Consider the following 21,879-nt stretch of genomic DNA (forward strand, 5'->3'; position numbering starts at 1 on the left):
CCCTAAAACTGTTTCTAATATCTTGGAACCATTAAGCTTTTAAATTTTAAAATTTCTTTTTATTGATCATAATGCACTCCTAAAGTAGTTCATAGATCTGTCAACAACTAAAACAAAAAGATTTATTTATTTTATTTTATATGTATGATATGTGTTTCATCTGTCTGTCTGTCTATGTGCCTGCTGCCAAAGGAGACCAGAGGAAGGCAATGGATTGCCTGGAACTAGAGTTACAGACAGTAGTGAGCTACAGTATAGGTGCTAGGAGCCAACTCTAGGTCCTTTGCAAGAGCAGCAGACAATCTTTATCGCTGAGTCGATCTCTCCAATCCCTTGTCAGCAACCTTATTGAACCTTATTCATGAGTCAACCAAACCTTAAGAGCATTGAAGTATGCTCTTCTCTTTTGATTTATCATGGTTCTCAAACTGAAGAAACTGAATTTCACAACATTGCTAGTGGGAGCCAGGATATCCCAATGTCTTTCACTGCACATCAAGTCTCTCAGTGATCTCAGAATATTCCAGAATGACAATGCGGTTGGACAGAAATCCACATTCCACACCCAGATTCTGTGACTGAGATCCTACCTTGATCCATGCAAATTGTGTAATATTAGACAAGTCAGTGAATTATTTTGTGGTTCAGTTTTCTCAGAATACTAAATGGGTGAATAACAGAAACCATGTACAGCAAGGAGTCAAAGGCACTGTAAATTGTGGGTCCCCACATGGTATTGAATGTGAAATGTTTTCTCAGTTATAAAAATTGTAAAGAAAATTAAATGACCTCTAATATGAAACAGAACACACAAGAGCACATGGTACTTATGTAAGATATTGCTGTGTATACCATTGATTCCACTTCCTGGGTTCTCTTGTAATTTAAAGTGTGCATATGCTAACGTGTGTGTGTGTGTGTGTGTGTGTGTGTGTGTGTGTGTGTGTGTGTGCATGTGTGTGTGTTGGCTCACTCTTGTGGTTTGAATGTCACACGTGCCTGTAGGCTAATGTGTTTTAACATTTTCTTCCCAGACAGTGGTGCTATTAGAAGAGTTTGTGAAACCTTTAGGATCTGGGGCTTCACTGGAGGAAGTGGGCTTCTGTGGTAGGAGTTTGAGGTGGCTTTTGTTTTGTTTTGTTTTGTTTTTCTGTTTTGTTATTTGGATTGTTTTTGTTTTTCTTAGCTGTGCTTTCTTTCCCCCTTCTGTTTCCCTGATCTAGATGTGCACACTCAGTCCCACATTCATTGCCGTGTCTTTCCTACTAGAATGGACTGTATCCCATTGAATCACAAATAAAAATAAAGCTTTCCTACTTTAAGTTGCTTCTTGTCACGTACTTGGTTACAACAAACAGAAAATTACTAATCTGCTCACCTAGTAAACTCTGTTGCTTAAGGAGGTTGTAATTAAACAATATTGGAAACCCTTATGCCAGTGTCTAAAGTGATCAAATCCATTGTTCTAAACACAGACACAGTTGGATAAGAAAGGCTTGCTGGGAATGGAATAGGAATGGATATGTGAGCTCTGGCTGTAACTTAAATGTACTTCTTTTACAGAGGGAGACCAAAGGCCAGTTTCTTATTGAATACATCTGCAACTACTACAGCTTGCTGGAGAAGGACTACTTCGGAATTCGCTATGTGGACCCAGAGAAGCAAAGGGTAAGAGCCTATCTTGATCTCCAAACTATGGGATTAGGGGGAGGCTCAGAATGTCAGGCACTGCAGGATCCTTTCCAGAAGCCTTATGGTACCTTTGTTCTCATGAATTATTGGCATGAGAAGTAAAACAGCTGGTGGGTGTGTGGCTGGAATACTACCTGACTGGAAGAAATAGGAAGACCGAAAGGCCTTTCAGGAAGCTGTTCTCACATGAAGAGAAGTAAGAAGGCTGCTATTCTCTTTGAGTTTAGACTTTACAACCCTCCTCAGAGTAGTTTCATATAATCTATTATGAAGAACCCTCCCCCATGCACACACACCACAAGAACCTACTGGCGGAGGTAGGGGATGGACTTGGTAGGGAAAGGGTTTCCTTGTGGAATGATGGAAATGTTTGGAGTCTGACATAGATGATTCCTATCCAACACAGCCAATGCCACTGAAATGTACATTTAAAAAAAAATGGTTTATTTCACATTATTTGGAAGAGACTTTGGGGTAAAATAGTGAATGCCTACATGGAAGCAAGCAAGAGAAGCTTACATGTTGACCATCAGCAACACATGGCTTTAGGGAGGTCACTGGAATCCACAAAGTACTTCCCTTCACACACAGTGGCATTGTATGAACAGTGAGCTTGATTGACAAACGCTGGATACATAGCTGGAAAAGACAAATAGCAGCAGAAGGCACTGAAATATTATAGGGATTGAGTGTGTGTGTGTGTGTGTGTGTGTGTGTGTGTGTGTGTGTGTGTGTGTAAATAACCCAAGAAAATTGTTGTCAGTTTGACAGGGATTGAAGGAGCAGGAAACTTTGGGAGGGGCTGGAGGAAGTAAAGGAAAGATGGGAAATGATGTAATTGTATTTTAATTAAAAAATAGGATTAATCGACTTGTTTCCAATAAATGTATATCACTATGAAAACTAATCCCAAATTTCAGATAGAAGGATAAAAAAGGTATATCAAGGAAATAAAACTAGAAAGGAAAAAGTAGCTGCTCTTCTAGTACCTGAAAAAAATAGATTTCAAATTAAAATTAGTAAAAAATACATAAAGAATATCTCTTGGTGACTTCATATGGATGAAGAAGACAATCTGCATTGCAGATTGCAGTTCTAAACATAGATACCCTAAACACAGCCCTCAGAACAGAGTCAAGAAAACTTTGCACAGGAGAGAGATGCAGTCCCTGAGTGAAGAATGGCATGAGTGAAAAATCAACATAGAGTATAGCCTGGGCTAGGACCAGGGAGACAAAACAATAGATATGGAGATAAAAAACAACATTAAGGTCAGTGATTTCATTTTCTCCTATCTCTCTCCACCCTGCTCTCCTTTCCCCCACTCCACAGCTATTCAGTATCTGCCAGTGTTTTTATTTTCTTACATCTCCGCTCAGCTCTTCTCCCCCTACCAGTTGTTTATTTATTTAATAAAGCATATCCATGTAACAGGCTGACATTGTACCCTATTGTTCATGCCTGTTATGGTTTTGTGCACACTCTCCCTTGGTCTCTTTTCTTTTTTTACCTATTTTTTTTCTTTTTTTTCCCATATGCTTTTCTCTTACTGTCATATAGCCAAAGCCCAGAGGCTGACCTTACAGATATTATAATATCTGAGTACATTTATTCATTCACTCACTTTAATCTATCATTAAACAAAACCTCTACATCTCTCCCCACTTTTTGCATTCTTATTCTCAGTCTTTTAGGGTTTTATTGCTATGAAGAGACACCATAGCCACAGCACTCTAATAAAGGAAAGCATTTCATTGGGAATGACTTACAGTTCAGAGGTTTAGTCCATTATTGTCATGATAGGAAGCATGGTGGCATGCAGGTAGACATGGTGCTGGAGGAGCTGAGAGTTCTACATCTTGATCCACAGGCAACAGGAAGAGATTGTGACAAAATTCCTCCAACAAGGTTACACCTACTCCAACAAGGTCACACCTCCTAATAGTGCCACTCCCTATGGGCCTATGTGGGCTATATTTACTTAATCCACCACAACAACCATTTCTGTTTTTATCAATATTTACTAGCTGCTATGATCTTCTATAGCTGCATCAGTTGCAGTGTTATTGCTATACAAAACTGAATAGATTCTTATTTTAATTTGGGCCAGGGTCTCACATTAAATAGTCTCACAAAAAAATAAGTCTCACAAAAAAAAAAAAAAAAAAAAAAACTTAGGCTAGCCTCAGCTTCTTCTACATCCGCTGGCTTCAGCTTTGTAGGCTCTACAATTATAGGCATGTGGTTCTGAGGCACCATGCTTGCATAATTTTTATTTGGTTTGATGTTTCCATTTCTGTGGATCAGACTCAGAGCCTTTTACAAGCTAGGCAGGTATTCAACCACTGAGTTACAATCCAACCTCTTAAAATTGCATAGCTTGTGGACTCAGAAAGATGTGATTTGGAAACCTTAGTTCTTCTGGTTAGTAAGCTGTTTGACCCATCAGGTTATATTACTTCTGTGCTCTGTCCCAGTGGAAACAATAAATAGAATATTTGCTTTATGACTCTTAAGAGAACTAGAATATGGCACATGACATATATTGACTGTGTTATATGTTGTTCTCCCTGTGATTTAATGCTATTGCTTTACAGTTACTATGCTTTGGCCAAATCCAGGTAAGTAATTAGAGGTGTGTTTAGAACCTACTGAACATACAAATGTTCTCCTTTTAAAGTTAAGAGAGATGCTGTTAAGAGTCGCTGATGACTTATTTGTTTATAAAAATCTAATCAATTAAGAAAACCAGGTGAGCTAGAGAAGCAAAGTGTTATTACCCACATTGTGTAGTTAGTGGGTTACCTGTACCTCCTCTCAGCCTCATTGATGGAAATCACTGTGGAATATTATTATTTTAAATCTGCCATATTCATTCTACCATTTTCCTCAGGTAATGAGGGAAACTTTTGGGAAACATTTTTTATACAAGTAGCTGAATTTCATAACTCTAATTTCTATTATTGTGGTTTCAAATATAAATTGTACTAGATCTCCCTCCCTAGTTTTGTACCCTGTTGCAGGATATTTGTTTACACTGTGTAAAGATATGTCATTGTGATTGATTTAATAAAAAACTGAATGGCCATTAGCCAGACAGGAGAGACTAGGCAGGACTTCTGGGTAAATAAAGGAACTCAAGATGAATCTAGCACATGAGAGAAATGCTAGCGAGACGCTGAAGAAGTCAAACATAGGATAAAGAGGAGAGGTGACCAAGCCACATGGTAGAATGTAGATTCAAAAAAAGGAGTTAATTTAAGTTATGAGTTAGTTGAGAAAAAGCCTAAGATAAGTCCGAACTCTCATAATTAATAATAAGTCTCCATGTCTTTATTTAAGAGCTGGTGGTCCAAAGGAAAGTCTGACTACAGTACCCCCTACCATCTTCCCCAAATCTAAGCAAGGAAGCCAGACATTATGCATTACTAGCCACCAACCCAACCAAAGAAGAATTAGGCCACACCTAAGCTGTAGGTGATTGGTTTATATATTTGGTTTTAATACATCCCCTTAATGTAAGTAAACACATCCCTGAGTTTTTGTGTAGGAAGTCAGATAATGAGCCTATTGCTGTCATATTAATAGTGGGAAAAAATCTTGTCTGCATCAGAACAGTTTACTTTTTCTACAAGCACCTTCAGGAGGACACAGAATGAAACAAACTATTGGGATGGTGGCAGAAAGCCAGATGGTATTATATCCCACCACCTGCTCCTGCTATTGAAAGGCTGCTTCCTGCTGGTCTCCTCAGGGATAATTGCTTCTCAGATGTTCATCACTGAGACTACAAAAGGAACCAAAGATGTAGGACAGCCCTAAACGCAACAGGATTTGCTGCAAGCAGAAGTCCCTGTTTATGAATTTGCCTGCTTAATGAATTTTATTTTGTTTTTAAAGATCAACAGGGTCAAATATCACAATTTCAAAAGCTGGAGATATATCACTCAGTGGTTTACAATGCTTTTTGCTCTTTTTGTTGTTGTTTGTTTTTGTTTTTGTTTTGTTTTTTGAGGCAGGGTTTCTCTGTGTAGCTTTTGCTCCTTTCCTGGAACTTACTCTGTAGCCCAGGTTGGCCTTGAACTCACAGAGATCCTCCTAGCTCTCTTTAATCCCGAGGGCTAGGATTAAAGGTGTGTGTCACCACCACCCAGCAATGCTTGTTCCTCTTACAGAGGACTGGAGTTTGATTTTCAATACCAACACTGGGCAGCTCACACCTGCACATATCTACAACTTAAGGTCATCCTGTGCCCTCTTGTTGCCTCTTCAGACACCTGAACTCACATAAACACACACAGAGAGACAATGTGCACATACACCTAATTTAAAAATAAAAAGTATTTTAAAAATTACAACTTCTTGGGTGCCTTGTGGGATATGTACAGATGACTTGTTCTTCTAAGGAGAGGTCTTAGTCATTGAAGTCACATAACACAGAGGCCTGTCATCTCCTCTTTAAAGCTGGATATGTTATTAAGAGGTCCAGGTGTGACTCAGAGAATTAACATTGCCATATTTGAGGATGCAATAAGACTACTTCAGCAGACAGCAGAACTTGGAGTTTAACCATAATTATTGCACACATTTAAAGTCCTCCAGAGAAGGGAGAGGAAGAACTGGAAGTTACTCCACATGTCTGATGTCATTAATTTAACAGGGAAGGGGGTAAATACACAAAGTAATTGTTATGTTTGAAACAGAACACAACTATAAGAATAAGGGATGTAGGTGGGAAATGTAATTTTAGCCCAGTTGGAGTCAGGAAAAACAAAATACCTAAAATAGGGAATTTTCTCTCACTTTGTTGGAGAAGAACCTGGAGAGGAATCAATTTAGAGAAATGAAGTTTACACAGTATCACTGGATAAAGAAGAAGCAGTTGGACGTTTACAGCAGCCTGAACATAAGATCTCACTGGAAACCAGGGACTTGGAAGTTTTGAAATGGCTTTCAAGTTAGATTTTAACAAGCCGGGAAGAGGTTACCATTGCTATGATACACAGCTTGAAGAAATACAAACAGTGCAGTCAGGCAGTGAACAGTTGAAGGGGACTTCTATTTTGAGCTTAAGTCAGCCAATTATTTTCAAAATTGAATAGTAATTGTTTCACATGAATGAAGTATGACAGGGAGCTGATCACTGTGTGAGTTAGCCTACTTTGTAACAAGCTTCCCTATAATTTATTGACTTAGAACATCCAATATTAGATTTATATAGCCTAGGATATATACAATCATGGGGTTTGAGCAGGGCTAAATTGGGCAGGTGCTAGTGTGGTCTGGAAAAATCTAACTTTTATTTTTTTACGTTCATCTTCACAGGCTTTGGTGCCTTGGTTGAGGGAAGGAGTGAAAGGTGTAGGGGGACTCTCCTCTCTGAATTTAGTTTCAGGACATCTGAAGTCACGACATGGCTGGCTAGGGCTCCACATATAGATAGAGCCAATCACCTAATGAGCTTGTAGAAAGTGAGCAGCACCTGTGTGAACATACTCAGTTTGGAAGGTTTGTTAGCATAGTTAGAGCACTGAGACTCTGTAAATGTTTGAAAATTTGAGTCAGAAGCTAAATCAGGAGTTTTTGCCTCAGATATAATTGTTTGTAACCAATAAAACATTTTATTTCTTCAAACCCTGGGATTTCATTGTGGAGCTATGAGGAGAATCAGAAAGTTAAGGGACACTCATATTTTAAGGTATGGCCTAGAAAAAGAAACGAGGAATACCCAAATAGAGCAGACAGGAAAAAATGAGGGAAACAAGGTTAGCTCTAGACTTAGCACAGAGAAGACTTGACAGTTTCAAGGGCTTTGGCTAAAAAATTTACCATGCAACAGTAGAAAAACCGTCCATGCCATTTGCCTCTTGTACAGCCTTGAACAGATTTCTTATCATTCTGTCCCTCGGTTTCTTCATCTTCTGACACATAGTACCTACGTTTTTTAAATGGATCATACAAATTATCCATCTTATATAATTGATTTTAAATGCCATGTTTTCAAGAGTATAAATAGACCCATGGGAAATATCTGACCTTAGAACAGTTCAGTACTAATGTTATTGAATTTATATGGCATGATATCTAATGTTATGCATTAACAAATCATAAGTTTGAATGAATTCAACAAATTCCCATATTTTTAATTTTTTTATTTATGTGTATGTATGTATTCCTATATGTATGTATGTGAACCACTTACATAACTGATGCCCATGGAGACCTAAAGAAGTTTTCAGATTCTAGCCAGGAGGTGGTGGTGCACGCCTTTAATCCCAGCACTTGGGAGGCAGAGGCAGGCAGATCTCTGTGAGTTCGAGGCCAGCCTGGGCTACAGAGTGAGTTCCAGGAATGGCACAAAGCTACACAGAGAAACCCTGTCTCAAAAAAAACAAAAAAAAAAAAAAATTCTCTAGAACGGTAGTTATAAGCAGTTATGAGCCATCATGTGGAAGCTGGGAAACAAACCTGGGTCTACTGTGAGAGCAGCAAATGCTCTTAGACACTTAATCATCCCTCCACTCCCCATAATTTCTCTTTTGATAGCTTGTTATTATCCCAATATAGTTTACAATAATCACAAATAATTGTTTTTACAAGGCATTATTTTCATATTATGTCTATTTAATTTTTTAGTGTATACTAAAGAGTTATTGACTATAGAATATGAGCTGGCATGAAAGTATGTTTTCATGAGTTAAATTTTAATTCAATACCCTTATGACTACATATTAGTGTATTACTTGTGGCTGATTTTATACTTGAAAAAGAGTTCCTAGTGTAACAGAGACCATATTGGCCACAAAGCCTAAAATACCTACTTCATCTCACCTACTAGGGCGCATTGTAAGGATGCAGGGATGTACAGAATCTTGAAAGCATTGTAGGGAGCAGCATAGAGATAGAATATGGAGTTGATGAATATTTGAATGGAGGTTTATGCTTTTTTAGCTTACCCAGCACCTCTTCGTTTTGTACAACTGTCGCTCCTTTTTAAGCCATCCAAGATTCTAGAATACAAAATCAATTTATGGCTACAAAAGTAAAATCTACTCCATCAAAGGCAGTTAAGTTTTTCTTCTGTGGAGGACTGCCAAGCAAGTGGACAGTAAATTGTCAGTATCCTTGCTGTGTAACTTGCTATTTGTTCCTGTGCCGTATGCTTTACTGAAATGACAGAGTACCTTTTACTGGTAGGTAAATGATAGAAAGCTCTCTATTACTTTTCCATCCAGAACTCTGATAAGGCCATATGCATTCAGATATCATTTTTTTTTCTTTCCAGCAGAAACCACGGGTTCCATAAATGGTCTAATTTATGCCTATAACACCAAGACTTGGTTACTTTAGGCTTTGCACTGTTGAACATGAGAACTGGACATTTTTCAGGGCCATGGTGGGAACTATTTAGATATTTAAATCTTGTTACTATTAGGTGAAAATGTGTCTACTTTGAAAGATGTATTCATTGTTTTTTAAATAATCATGGATTATTGAATGTATTTCTTTGGTTTATGCATTTTTATAATTTATGGCACTAAGATTTTATAATTTAAGGAATGTAACTTAATTCTCTAATCATAAGCTAAATCCATGTCAACAGAAACCAAACATTTGAGGGTAAATAAGTGTTATATTATTTATTTTAGCCTTTTTAAGAATTTTGCAACTACCAAATTAAAAATCAGACCACTCATAAATTAGTTGCCCCTTCACATCTCATCTTCCCACCCATTAGCCCACATTAGAATGTGAAATAAGTGAAGAAATGATCTAGTTATGTACAATTGGTGCTAGAACGTTATAAAGAAAGACATATAAGAAAGACTTGATGATGTACTTACCCTACAGGTTCACAGAGTGTGGACATCAGGAGCAAAAGGAATCTGCACCCAATCTCCCACCCCAACCCTGCATTCTTTTCTACTGTCATTGCAGATAAGAAGATGACAGTGTAGAAGTTTGGGACTCTCTCTGTATTGCCTTCCTTTGGCTTCCTTGTATTCTTCCTCTTTTTGCTTTACACTGCTCTCAGTCAAAATGAATGTGTTCTAAGAAGGGACTTATGATATAATCAGGCTAGATTTTGTCAATACTAAAAGCCCTTTTATATTGGGGCTTTGTGGGGGCCAGGGTTTCAACTTAAGGTAAAAGGAATAAATCTCCAAGAGTAGGATACTAGTCGCATAAAAGGAGAGGTAGAGAGGTTGTATTAGGTATGGTTCTCTAAATCAGGCCTTGAGCTAAAATTTTTCCCTTAGTGATTTTAGGCAGTGTTTCCAGGAAAAGAGTTGTGGGAGACAGAGGATTGGGATATAGAAAGGAAGTAAACAAAGCAACATCTTAATATTGGGCAAAGACCTTTCTTCCACCTCACAAGGGAGCTGAGGAATCAGAGATCATGCATTGTTTAAAAACAACCCTGGTTTGTGGAAGTTAAGATAATTATGGAAGCTATTCTATAGTAGATTCCAATAGCTTAAGAAGCAACATTCCCAAAAAGACAAAGACTATTGTCTTAGTTAGATTTCTATCACTGTGATAAGAACTATGACCAAAAGCCACTTGGTGTGAAAAAAATTTATTTTAATTTATAGTTGTAGTCCAGTATGAATGGAATTTGCAGCAGGAACTCAAGGCTGGAAGCAGAAACTGAACCTGGAAGCAGAAACTGAAGCAGAAGCCATGGAGGAGCACTGCTTTCTGCTTTACTGTCTAAGTTCATGTTCTGCTACCTGGCGTATTCCTGCCAGGACTACCTTACCAGAAATGGCTGAGCCTTCCTACATCAATCATTAATGAAGAAATGCCAAACAGATGTGCCTACAGGTCAATCTAATGAAAGCATTTTATTGCTTGAGGTTCCTCTTCCTAGTGTCTCTACCTAGTGTCAATAAGACAAAAGACTAGCTTCTGCTTCTGATGCCCTCCTGCTACTTTCAAGTAATACTAATCAATATCCCCCTGTTTTGCTTTGTTCCTTTAGTTTATCTTATAGAACCAGCGTTGGGAAATTAGCTTCCATACATTTTGAGACTTTTTATTCTTCGAGAAAATTGAAAAAATGAAGTGTTCAGCAATAGTACACAAGCCACAAAATCACATGTTAGGTTAGCAGATTTTTCTTTCTGCCTTAAGGCATACCAGGTTTTAGTTACAAAATAGCATTATTTCTTTTTAAAACTAAAATACCATAATTTCCAGGTAGCAAGTGAACTTAAATAAAATAGGGAAAGTATCTAAGCCTTATATCTAACTTCCAAGTACATCACGTAATGGTGTTATAGTTTTATACCACTAGAATTCTAGTAAAAATAGAAGTTGCTGACATGCTTCAGCTTGACTGTATTGGCCACCTCTTAACTCTAATGGAAAGAACGAGCAAAGGAAGGAAACAAAAGAAGAAAGTGGAGAGGCCAAGGGCTAAAAGCTGCCTGGCAAATGCATAAATAATGTCCTTATGTAGAGGAGAATGAAAAGTGAGACAGGAAGGGGAAAGAGATCAATAACAAATGAATTTACTGAAAGCTACCAGTGTACCAGCCAAGGAGAAAGACTGTGACCCTGAGTGCAGAGCTGAGCTTCATGTCTTCCTGTCATATGGAAAATTCTTCACGCAGAGTAAAAATTACATGAAATTCACTTTCATTCTCTAGGTAGACCTTAGTTTTGTGGGGGGTTTTTTTGATTTATTTTTAATTATTCATGGAATGTACTAATACATGGAAAAACATTAAGGTTGAAATGTCTGAGATAAAATGCCATATGAAAGGCTGAAGTTCTAAATTCCTTTAGCCAACACCCATAAATTGGTACCACTCACCCAAACTATGTTTACTGTATTGCTTCTAAACTTTAAAGAATAGTTTTAGATGCCTATATTTGTTTTTCAAACATTTTATAGTGTTTTGTACTTTTTATTTTCAAAACAAATTATGATAAGAGTATTTAAATTTTTCTATAGTTTTCTCAATGCATGGTTCACTTACTATCTTAGCCATTATTTTTTTGCTGCCTATCGGCTGAAGAACAATTCAATATAAGTAAGAGTCAAATCTAAAGACCATAATAACCATTTGTGTACTAACAACATGGTTGTACCTTGGAACATTTTGCGCATAAGTTTTAAGAAAAATACTATTTTCATTTAATTCTAAAATAAGTACAATTACTCCAAAATGGCAGGTTTGCACTTCTTTGATACTCTTAGGGTGTTACCAAACATCATCAAGTTCCTTGTGTTCCTTGACTAATTTGGATATTATCTGCCTTTTGTCACAACATGCAAACTAAATTTCCAAAAGAAAATGACATCAAAAGCAGTCAAGCACAAACTAATGCTAAAACTATGAAGTCTCTGGAATGGTAGCTATGGTATTGGCAGGAGCTTGCTATGGCTATATTCCCTTGGGTTGCTAACTGCTACTACAGTTATAAATTACAGTTTACTTTTTCGTCCTGCATTGTATCTAAAACTTTTGTATATGTTACACATAAAACTTTATCTCATATAGAACACTCATTTTTAATCATCCAGAATATTAGCAAACTACAGTTTATTTACCTATTTTCCTAATGATGGCCATTGGTGTTATTTGTAACCTTATACTATTTCATATAAAATTGCATTGGAAATCCTTGCCATGTATTTCTTCATTTACATGAATTACAGAATAAAAAATTGCTGTAACTATTATTAACAGATTAAACTTAACCCTCTTTGAAAACATGGTTTTCTATAATCCTTTAAAACATGTTTATTTCTAGGTTATTTTTCCTAGGTCTCTCTACCTTGTGATTATCCCCTTGGGAAAGAATAGTTGCCCTAAAAAAGTAACTATCGGTCACATTGTATAAGTAAATGAGATACACAGAGCCTAAAAGGAAAGAAAATGGGAACTGGTAAGAAACTGTGAGGTGTATTTCTTAGAGTAATGAAGAAAGCAGCTCATTTAGAATAAATAATTTATTTAGGGCACAGATGGTAAGTACCTTGAAGGCATTCCTTAAATATTTCCTATCCCTCTCCTTGGCAGACATAGCCAATCCCAAATGACATTCATTCTCTTTGAGCCTTCATCCAGTACTAGTACCATCTTCACAGTGCATGAGATGCAACAGATTCGTTGATTTCCTGAATCAGCGTGACTTTAGAGAAAATGGGTTCAAATTCAGCAAAGGAAGGGTAAGGACTTCAAAGGATGCTAAGCAAGGAAAATTTCAAAATATTATTTACATTTCAGGCTAGCGAAATGACTAGTGATTATCTTCATGAAACAATAATGTGTGCAGGTCTCTGATTGCTCATACTTTTTTTTCCCTGAGTGTAATTTTAAATGAACCTGTTTATTTCTCCCAAAGTCATTTAATCACAATGAGGTCTGTTTATTATTCACCTCCTTGAAACCCACTGAAAGATGGGGCCCATCAACTAAATTATGCATACTAAATTAAAACCATGGCAACAGCAACAAACCTTTGTAGTTTTTACAGTGCCGCTGTGAGACCCATATTTATTGTCTGCATAGTAACATTATCCCTAATGTTGATACTAGGTCAGGTTTCACTTTATATTTGTGGAATCTGAGATGCACAGAATATTTTTGCACAAAGTTCTTTAGATACTAAGTGATAAGATGAATTATCTTTCTTTTCTTTTCTTTTCTTTTCTTTTTTTTTTTTTTTTTTTTTTTGGTTTTTCAAGACAGGGTTTCTCTGTGTAGCTTTGCGACTTTCCTGGATCTCGCTCTATAGACCAGGCTGGCCTCAAACTCACAAAGATCCGCCTGGTTCTGCCTCCCAAGTGCTAGGATTAAAGGCATGTGCCACCACCACCAGGCCTGATTTCTTTTTCTTATAATATGGTAAGGTTTTCAAAAACAACTTGGTATAATTTTGCCAAAAAAGAAAGAAAGAAAGAAAGAAAGAAAGAAAGAAAGAAAGAAAGAAAGAAAGAAAGAAAGAAAGATGCTCTTTAGAAGAAGCTTACCTATGCATGATTTCCTGATGAATTTTTCCATAATATTGAAGCCATTAAAAGAGTCTCCTTACTGCTTGTGAAGACTATACAGATCAGACATATATGATTGGAAACTACTGATTTGGCCATTCAGTTTTTCAGTTCCTGAGAAAATAAAAAAATATTCATCAAAGAAAATATTGCATTGTCATGCAAACTAATCAATGGGAAGCTGCATAGCTCAGATGCTAAAGACCCTCTCTCTGGAATTCTATTACAGTTTAGCTAGGTAGCCCTGGGCAAATCTTTTCAGATTAAGAGCCACAAGACTTCTGATCGGCAAATGAATAGCTGTGTGAAATAAATAAGCTACCCTGTAAAAGAAGAAACTTTTCAAGGGTGCCTGGTATTCAGTAAGCAGTAAATGAATGATTATTTTTGTTTAATTGTATGAGCATGAATTTACGTTAAACAATAAGTATAATGCAGAGCCTTGAGTTTAATAGGAAGACAGACAATATTATGGAGAGCCCCCCAGAAATGACCCCTCAGACAGAGTGTACAGGTAGTTAAAGTCTTTATTCCAGCCAGCTGCGACTACATTCAGGTATTTGGGACCTGGATGTAGTCCCAGGCATTTAGAGCAAGGGGCTTTTAAAGGCAAAATCCACATCCTGGTGCTTAGCAGCAGCAGGGGAGATTTTGAACGAGCAAGCAGTTTAACAGAAGCTAAGAAAAGCAGTTAGCTGAAGGGGGAGGCTTGCAAAAGCAGACAGTTTAACACAGCTAAGTTAGCAGGGGCATCTTGACCTCAGGTTCCTAGAATAGAGTTAGGTAGTTTTCCATGGGATTCTTCATCAAGGAGATCAAATTCCAGTTAAATGTGAAATGGCATCAGCAAGAATACAAGATGGAGAATACAAGATGCACTGTCAAACAAGGAGATACAGTGAAGTGTAAAAACTCTGATCTTTTCCTTTCTAGTATGGAGCAGGCAGGTGCACATGAAATAGACTTCCCTGAATTCATGATGTTGTTGACACAGAAACACAATTCTCATCACAAAGGGGATAAGAGATAGTTTATTTTGGAGCCAAATGTGAATGACCATGACCCAAGAACACAGATTTAGCTTACACAAATGCTGTGTTCCAACAAGAAAGCAAATTCATTAAGTATTTATAATAACAGAACAAAGTAAGTCATAAATCAAAACCCTTTTCAATACTTTGATGGAAACATCAGAGAGGTTGCCTAGCAGCAAAACAGGGAGAACTCTGCTACAACCCTTAGATGCTGCCTGACAGCATTCTTAGTCTTTTGACTGATGGGATATAGGGTTTTGGTAACCTAAAGCATTGATAAGGCATTTTTGTTTACCTATTAGTCACAGGATGTTAGATCCAACAAAGAAATGGGAATGGAATGGCCTTTTAGAGGGCTAAAGATGGCCCTCAGTAAATTTTAATTAGGCTCTGGACCTGTAACATTCCAAACTCTCCACAATCATTAAAGTTCTAGTCCCCTAATCAGCCTCCCTGAAGGTTTAAGTTTTAAGGTATAGCTTTTTTTTTTCTGGGACTTTCCTTTACAATGTATACTGCTAATGCAAAAACTACAGCTCTTATCTTAAAGAGATAGTTTATTCTGGAGCCATTTTGAGTGACTATGGCTGGGGAACACACATTTAAGTTACCCCAAATTCCATGTTCCAAGGTGGAATCAGTTTCATGAAGTTTTTTATAGTTTTATAGAACAAAGAAGATCACAAATTAAAGTAAGTTTAAAACTGTTATATTGTAATTGACAGAAGTGACATGAAAATAGAAGGAAGAAGACAGGCATTTCCAGAAACAGAATTGTTTTTGAGTCACAACAACTGAAAGATAATAGTACTTCTGCAGGAACGGTGTCTGTGTGCATGTGGCAAAGTGGAGATTGGAGTTTCATAGGGTGGAAAGGGGCAGTAGATTGGGAAATGGACTGTGATGTCTGGGAAGGAAGGAAGAGCACAACTCCAACCTAGACAAAAGCAGACCATCCTTACATTAGAACAACTGAAGGGCAACAACCTGGGAATGGAGGGTGAGCCCTCAGGGTGATTTGGGCAGGTGTAAGTCAGGGAGTTGAGGGTATGGAAGTTTCAAGGTTTGAGTCTGAGCTCTCTGCAGTTTTCCTAAGAGCATATAGGGATGCAGAGTTCTGGAAGGCTCTGAGCAAGAAGAAGGTCACTGATTAGTATTGGGGAAGCAGAGCTGAATATTTATCGGTCAAACTATGATTATTCCAACATATCCCAAACCTGAGGGAATATAAAATTGGACTGAAGATGGTTCAAGGCAGGGGATTCTACAGGCTTGTCTTTATTTGTGGATAGGTTTTTTGTTTGTTTGTTTGTTTGTTTGTTTGTTTGTTTAGGGGAGTGTGGTGGTAATCTAATTGTACTGAATTATTATTTTGATTGTATGTTAATAAATAAAGTTGTCTGGGAGTCAGAGCTATTAGAGCCATAGAAAGAGTGTGGCAGTGGTGGCACACGCCTTTAATCCCATAAGATCTCTGTGTGTTCAGGGATACAGTCAGCATTGGAGACATATGCCTTTAAGACCTAGGGGGCTGTACATTCAGACAGTGAAGAGGCAGTCATGTGTTTGGGTTTACAACCAATGAGAAGGCAGAACAACATACTATAAAAAAACGAACCGACAGGAAGTAGGTCTCTTTTCGCGAAGCTGGGACAGCAGGAGGAAGGGTGAGATTTTAGCTCTGAGCTCTGACTTCTCGGCTTTCTCTTTTACATTGTTTCTGTGTTTCTTATTTAATAAGACGGTTGGTTACATCTACATCTGGCGCCCAACGTGACAAGAATCCATTAAAAACTGCTTGGCTTGACGGCAGGTCCGCTTTCCCGCAAGGGCGGCAGGCGGTGGCAGGCGGTGGAGGAAGTGGCAGGAAGCGGCCGGCGTCTTAGTCCGAGCTGCCGGTGTCCTAGTCCGAGGTGCCGGCTTCCTAGTCTGAGCTGCCGGCTTCCTAGTCCGGGTAGCAACTTCTAGCCTGGGCCTAGGTCTGTGAGCAGCTTGCCTAAAGCCGGTGCTACAAACAACTCAGACCTGCCCTGCCGAACAGGGCCCTGCCTGTAAAGCCAACGCACGTGGTCGGAGCTTAAGGAAGCCAGACCCAAGCCTTGACTCGGCACAAGAGGGAACACGTGGCTGCATTTAAGCTTTAGCCGGCTACGCTTTCTTGTGCGTTCTCTCTTTTCTCTCTCTCTCTCTCTCTCTCTCTCTCTCTCTCTCTCTCTCTCTCTCTCTCTGGATTTACACCTGGGACACTAGGTGGCTGCTTTGAAAATCCCCTCAGATTTCTACTGTTCTACGCAGATTTGGTAAGTCATAATATATCAGATATTTTAAAGGAAACTATCTAAAAGAGAATTTTTTTCCACATTAAAAAACAAATGGGTTTTATGTGTACATTGGAAGAAAATTGGTTTTTGTTCGAAATTTTAGGCAGTCTGGCAATGGAACAACTATATAATATTAGTATTGGTGGAATTATGCACCTTATCACTATAATAATCCACATTTTAATATTTAAAAAGATAGTCAATTTAAGTGCCAGGATAACAGCTTTAGAAGAACTTGTTAAACCTGTAAAAATTCAGACAGAAGAAATTAACAGTGAAGTTGTTTCAAGTCGGGATCATAAGGTTGCAGAAAGAAAGCCTGTTTTCACACAGTCACCCTTAATTTATCCTGTAACCGTACAGCAGATGCCTGATCAAATGGCTACACAAAATACTTGGGCTCCAATTGAAATGTTGGATTTAAAAAGGTTTAAGGAGGCAATAGTATCTTATGGCATGCATTCCCCATATGTAAAGCAAATGTTAAACACTTGGTCAACATATAATAGGATAGTACCACAGGACTGGCGGGACCTTGCACAAGGTGTTCTGGAACCCAGCCAGAGACTTCAATTTCTGACTTGGTTTAAGGAGGAGGCTAAAAACATAGAAAAACAATGGAGGGATAAAGGAATACAAGTTTGCCAGGATCAGCTTATGGGCGAAGGCCAATATGCTTCAGCACAAACACAATGTTTATATGATGTCCAAACCCTAATTTTATGTCGAACGGCAGCCTTGAATGCATGGGACAGAGTTGAGGAACCAGGAAAAAAATCTGAGTCATTTACAAAGGTGATGCAAGGCCCAAAAGAGTCTTTTACAGATTTTTTACAAAGACTGGCTTCAGCAGTAAAGAGAATGGTCTCGGATTCAGAAGCTAGTAAGGCAATAATTGAATCTTTGGCCTTTGAGAATGCGAATGCAGCATGCAAAAGAATAATCAGGCCATTAAGGGCAAGATCTGCACCTATGGAAGATTGGATTAGAGAAACAATTAATGTTGAAGCTGATGAGCATGATGATACATGGGTAGGAGAAGTAATTTCAAAAGGTTTGAGGAGTGTTAGATGTTTTGGATGTGGAAAGCAAGGACATTTGAAAAGGGACTGTAGACAGGTCATTCCCAGAAACAATGTTTCTTCAAGGAACAATGGCAACAGAATGCCCCTTCCTTCTGGAGTATGCAGAAGGTGTGGTAAGGGAAAACACTGGACCAATGAATGTAGATCAACAAAGGACAGACAGGGTAATCCTTTGCCTCAGTCTTCGGGAAACTCCCAGAGGGGCCTCAGGCAGGCCCCCAGTGCAAATCCAGTTCAAACCTTTCCTGCAGCCATAGAGGAAATGCCTGCTCTGGAGAGCGATTAAATAACCAAATGCCTATTGGAATAAATCATGCTGGTCAGGATGATGAAACAGAGAGAATAGAAAATTCAGGAGAAAACATAAAGAAAATTTTTTGGCAAACTTCTATTAATGAACAAAGACCAAAATTAACAATAAAAATAAATGGTGTTTTGTTGTCTGGTCTGGTAGACACAAGTGCGGACGTTACCATAATTGCACCAGAATTTTGGCATCCAACTTGGCCTCTTCAGGAGGTAAACGTTCAACTGTTAGGAATTGGGACATTATCTCAGGTGAAACAGAGTGCAAGATGGCTCGAATGTATAGGTCCAGAAGGACAGAGAGGAAAATTAAAACCATATGTGGCTAACATAACTATGAACCTGTGGGGTCGAGACTTGTTGCAACAATGGAATACTCAGATTAACATCCCTCCAATCTCAGAAACAAATCATAAACTAGCACATGTTACTGAGAGAAATATTAGAAGATATTGTTCTAATGAGTGGTCACCAGCCATCCATATTATACAAGAACAGGGCACAATAACTGATGATCTTCCAAAGACACCAACAGCTCTACCTTTAAAATGGTTAACAGACAAGCCTGTATGGGTCCAGCAATGGCCTTTAACAACAGAGAAACTCCAGGCTTTAGAAGAGCTGGTAGAAGAACAGTTAAATGCTCAGCATATTGAAGAATCAACCAGCCCTTGGAATTCTCCTGTATTTGTTATTAAAAAGAAATCTGGTAAATGGAGAATGGTAACAGACCTTAGGGCAATTAACAAAGTAATTCAGCCAATGGGTTCTCTACAATCTGGGATGCCTTTGCCTACTCTGTTACCAAAAGGATGGCCTCTGATAGTTATTGATTTAAAAGACTGTTTCTTTTCAATACCCTTACAAGAAAAAGACAAAGAAAGATTTGCTTTTACAGTGCCTACTTATAATAATTCTCAACCGGTTAAAAGATTTCAATGGAGGGTCCTCCCACAGGGAATGTTGAATAGCCCAACTCTGTGCCAATATTTTGTACAACAGCCATTGGAAGTGATACGTAAAAAATTTCCTAAATCTATAATTTATCATTATATGGACGATATTTTACTAGCTGACTCAAATGCAGATACTTTAGAAATAATGTTTGAAGAAGTAAAGAAAATTTTGCCTTGCTGGGGATTACAAATAGCTCCTGAAAAGATACAAAGAGGAGATTCTATTAATTATTTAGGATATAAAATAGAGCTACAAAAAATTAGACCCCAAAAGGTGCAAATTCGGAGAGATAGACTACAGACTCTTAATGACTTTCAAAGATTATTTGGAGATATTTCTCATCTACGAACTATTGTTGGGGTAAAAAATGATGAACTGACTAATTTGTTCAAAACCTTAGAAGGTGACAAGGACTTAAATAGTCCAAGAGAATTATCACCTGAAGCTGAGAAAGAATTAGCCTTGGTAGAAAAGAAAGTGCATGAAGGACACGTGAATCGTATTGATCCAAAGCTGGATTGCATTTTGGTTATCTTACCTTCTAGGCGTTCTCCTACTGGAATATTAATGCAGAGGGAAGATATTATATTGGAATGGATATTTTTATCAAATAAACCAAATAAAAAATTAAAAACTTATGTGGAAAAAATCTCTGACTTGATTTACAAAGGAAAATTGAGACTTCGTCAATTAGCAGGCATAGACCCAGCAGAAATTGTCGTACCATTAACTAAAAAAAAAAGAGAGAGAGAGAGAGAAAGAAAGAAAAGAAAAAGACAATTACTAGTTTTAAATACTTTACATTGGATTGAATTGTTTTATATTGTACACAAATTTGAAACTGATATTGTTAGAAAATGCTATATGTATATTTCTAATTGTATTTATTCCATCCATTTAACAATGTAATGCAAATTTCTGATCCTTGAATGTTATTATTATCAACTATTAGGAAATAAAGAAATGAAAGCTAGTAGTTAGACATTATCATAGAACTTGTAGTCATATTAGATATGTTTTAAAAATTGAGCAGAGATGTTTTAGACAGGTCATCTTCAAACCCTTCAGAGATCTACAGAATATGGCATTTACAATGTTTTAATAACTTAGAAAATTTTTCTTTTTTGAGACATGTCGGCTCCTGGCAGTACCAATCTACTTTAGAGAAAATATGGGCATTGAAGAAACTGCATATGGAGTCAACTTTCATTCTGGCAAAAGTTAGCCACTAGACAACAAAGTATCCTCGAATCAACAGGACAAAATGGACAGACAGATCACGAAACAAGGGACTACTGATTCTTGCCAAAACAAGTGTGGTTATGGCTTTATCAAAAGGCATCTTCTGAGGCCAGGACAATATGGCCCCATCCCTGAAGTGGCCTTCGCATCCGGAAAAGGTACGGTGCCCTTTTCTTCGAAGGCAGCTTAACAGGCAGAGGGCCGATGGATTCTGTTGTACAATGGAACAGCAGCTGAAAGCTCATGCCTCTCAAAAGTAGACTGGCATTTAATAGAGGGATGTGGAGAAGAAGGGGATGCTGAGATGAAGCCATATATACACAGCCAAGAAGAATGGACAGCTGAATTAAAAAACTGTCAACAATTTCCAGAATTTAAAATCCTGAATCATGACAGGACACTAGTGGAATTCAGGTGTTTCTGGTACGTGGACTGCTCTCACCCAATGTGAGGTTGAACTGTTGACCTTGTGTACATCCTACTTCACAAATGAGTCTGTCAGATACACTAAGCCTATAGGCTGAAGATGATGCCCCAACACTGCGGAGAAACCTCAGGTGACTGCCCAGGCAGCAGGCTGTTTCTGTCAACTCACAAAATTTTTTGGAAGTTGCTTGCATGCACTTCCTGTTTTTATTTTTGTTAGCTAATATTATTTCCTTCTTGGGTCTCTGAGGGAGTTGAAGATTAGTTAGTTATGGTTGAAGATTAGTTAGTTATAGTTGAAAATTAATTAGGATAGAAAGTGCATTAGATACATCTTGGATTTACCAAAATAGGATAGATAATGTAATTGTTTTCTCTGATTTGTCAAATACCTGTTTAGGTATTTATTACTTGTATATATTGTATATAGTTATTGTACTTTTGTATATAGTTTTTCTTTTGTTAGTTATAACCTTTTGCTTTTTTTTCTTTTTATTAAAATAGAAAAGGGGAAATGTGGTGGTAATCTAATTGTACTGAATTATTATTTTGATTGTATGTTAATAAATAAAGTTGTCTGGGAGTCAGAGCTATTAGAGCCATAGCAAGAGTGTGGCGGTGGTGGCACACGCCTTTAATCCCATAGATATCTGTGTGTTCAGGGTCAGAGCTATTAGAGCCATAGCAAGAGTGTGGCGGTGGTGGCACACGCCTTTAATCCCATAAGATCTCTGTGTGTTCAGGGATACAGTCAGCATTGGAGACATATGCCTTTAAGACCTAGGGGGCTGTACATTCAGACAGTG

General features: G+C 37.9%; 1 protein-coding gene across 2 annotated transcripts in view; it reads left to right on the top strand.

Moving 5' to 3' along the window:
- Frmd3 (FERM domain containing 3) overlaps positions 1–21,879 on the top strand; it is a 219,931-nt gene that overhangs the window by 71,034 nt on the left and 127,018 nt on the right. For both annotated transcript variants that reach the window (XM_006981403.4, XM_006981404.4), the window contains exon 2: positions 1,564–1,668. In XM_006981403.4, the coding sequence (XP_006981465.1) occupies positions 1,564–1,668 (105 nt within the window). The remainder of the gene's footprint in view (positions 1–1,563; positions 1,669–21,879) is intronic.

This window comes from Peromyscus maniculatus, chromosome 2, assembly GCF_049852395.1.
Source record: "Peromyscus maniculatus bairdii isolate BWxNUB_F1_BW_parent chromosome 2, HU_Pman_BW_mat_3.1, whole genome shotgun sequence".
Lineage (NCBI taxonomy): Eukaryota > Metazoa > Chordata > Mammalia > Rodentia > Cricetidae > Peromyscus > Peromyscus maniculatus.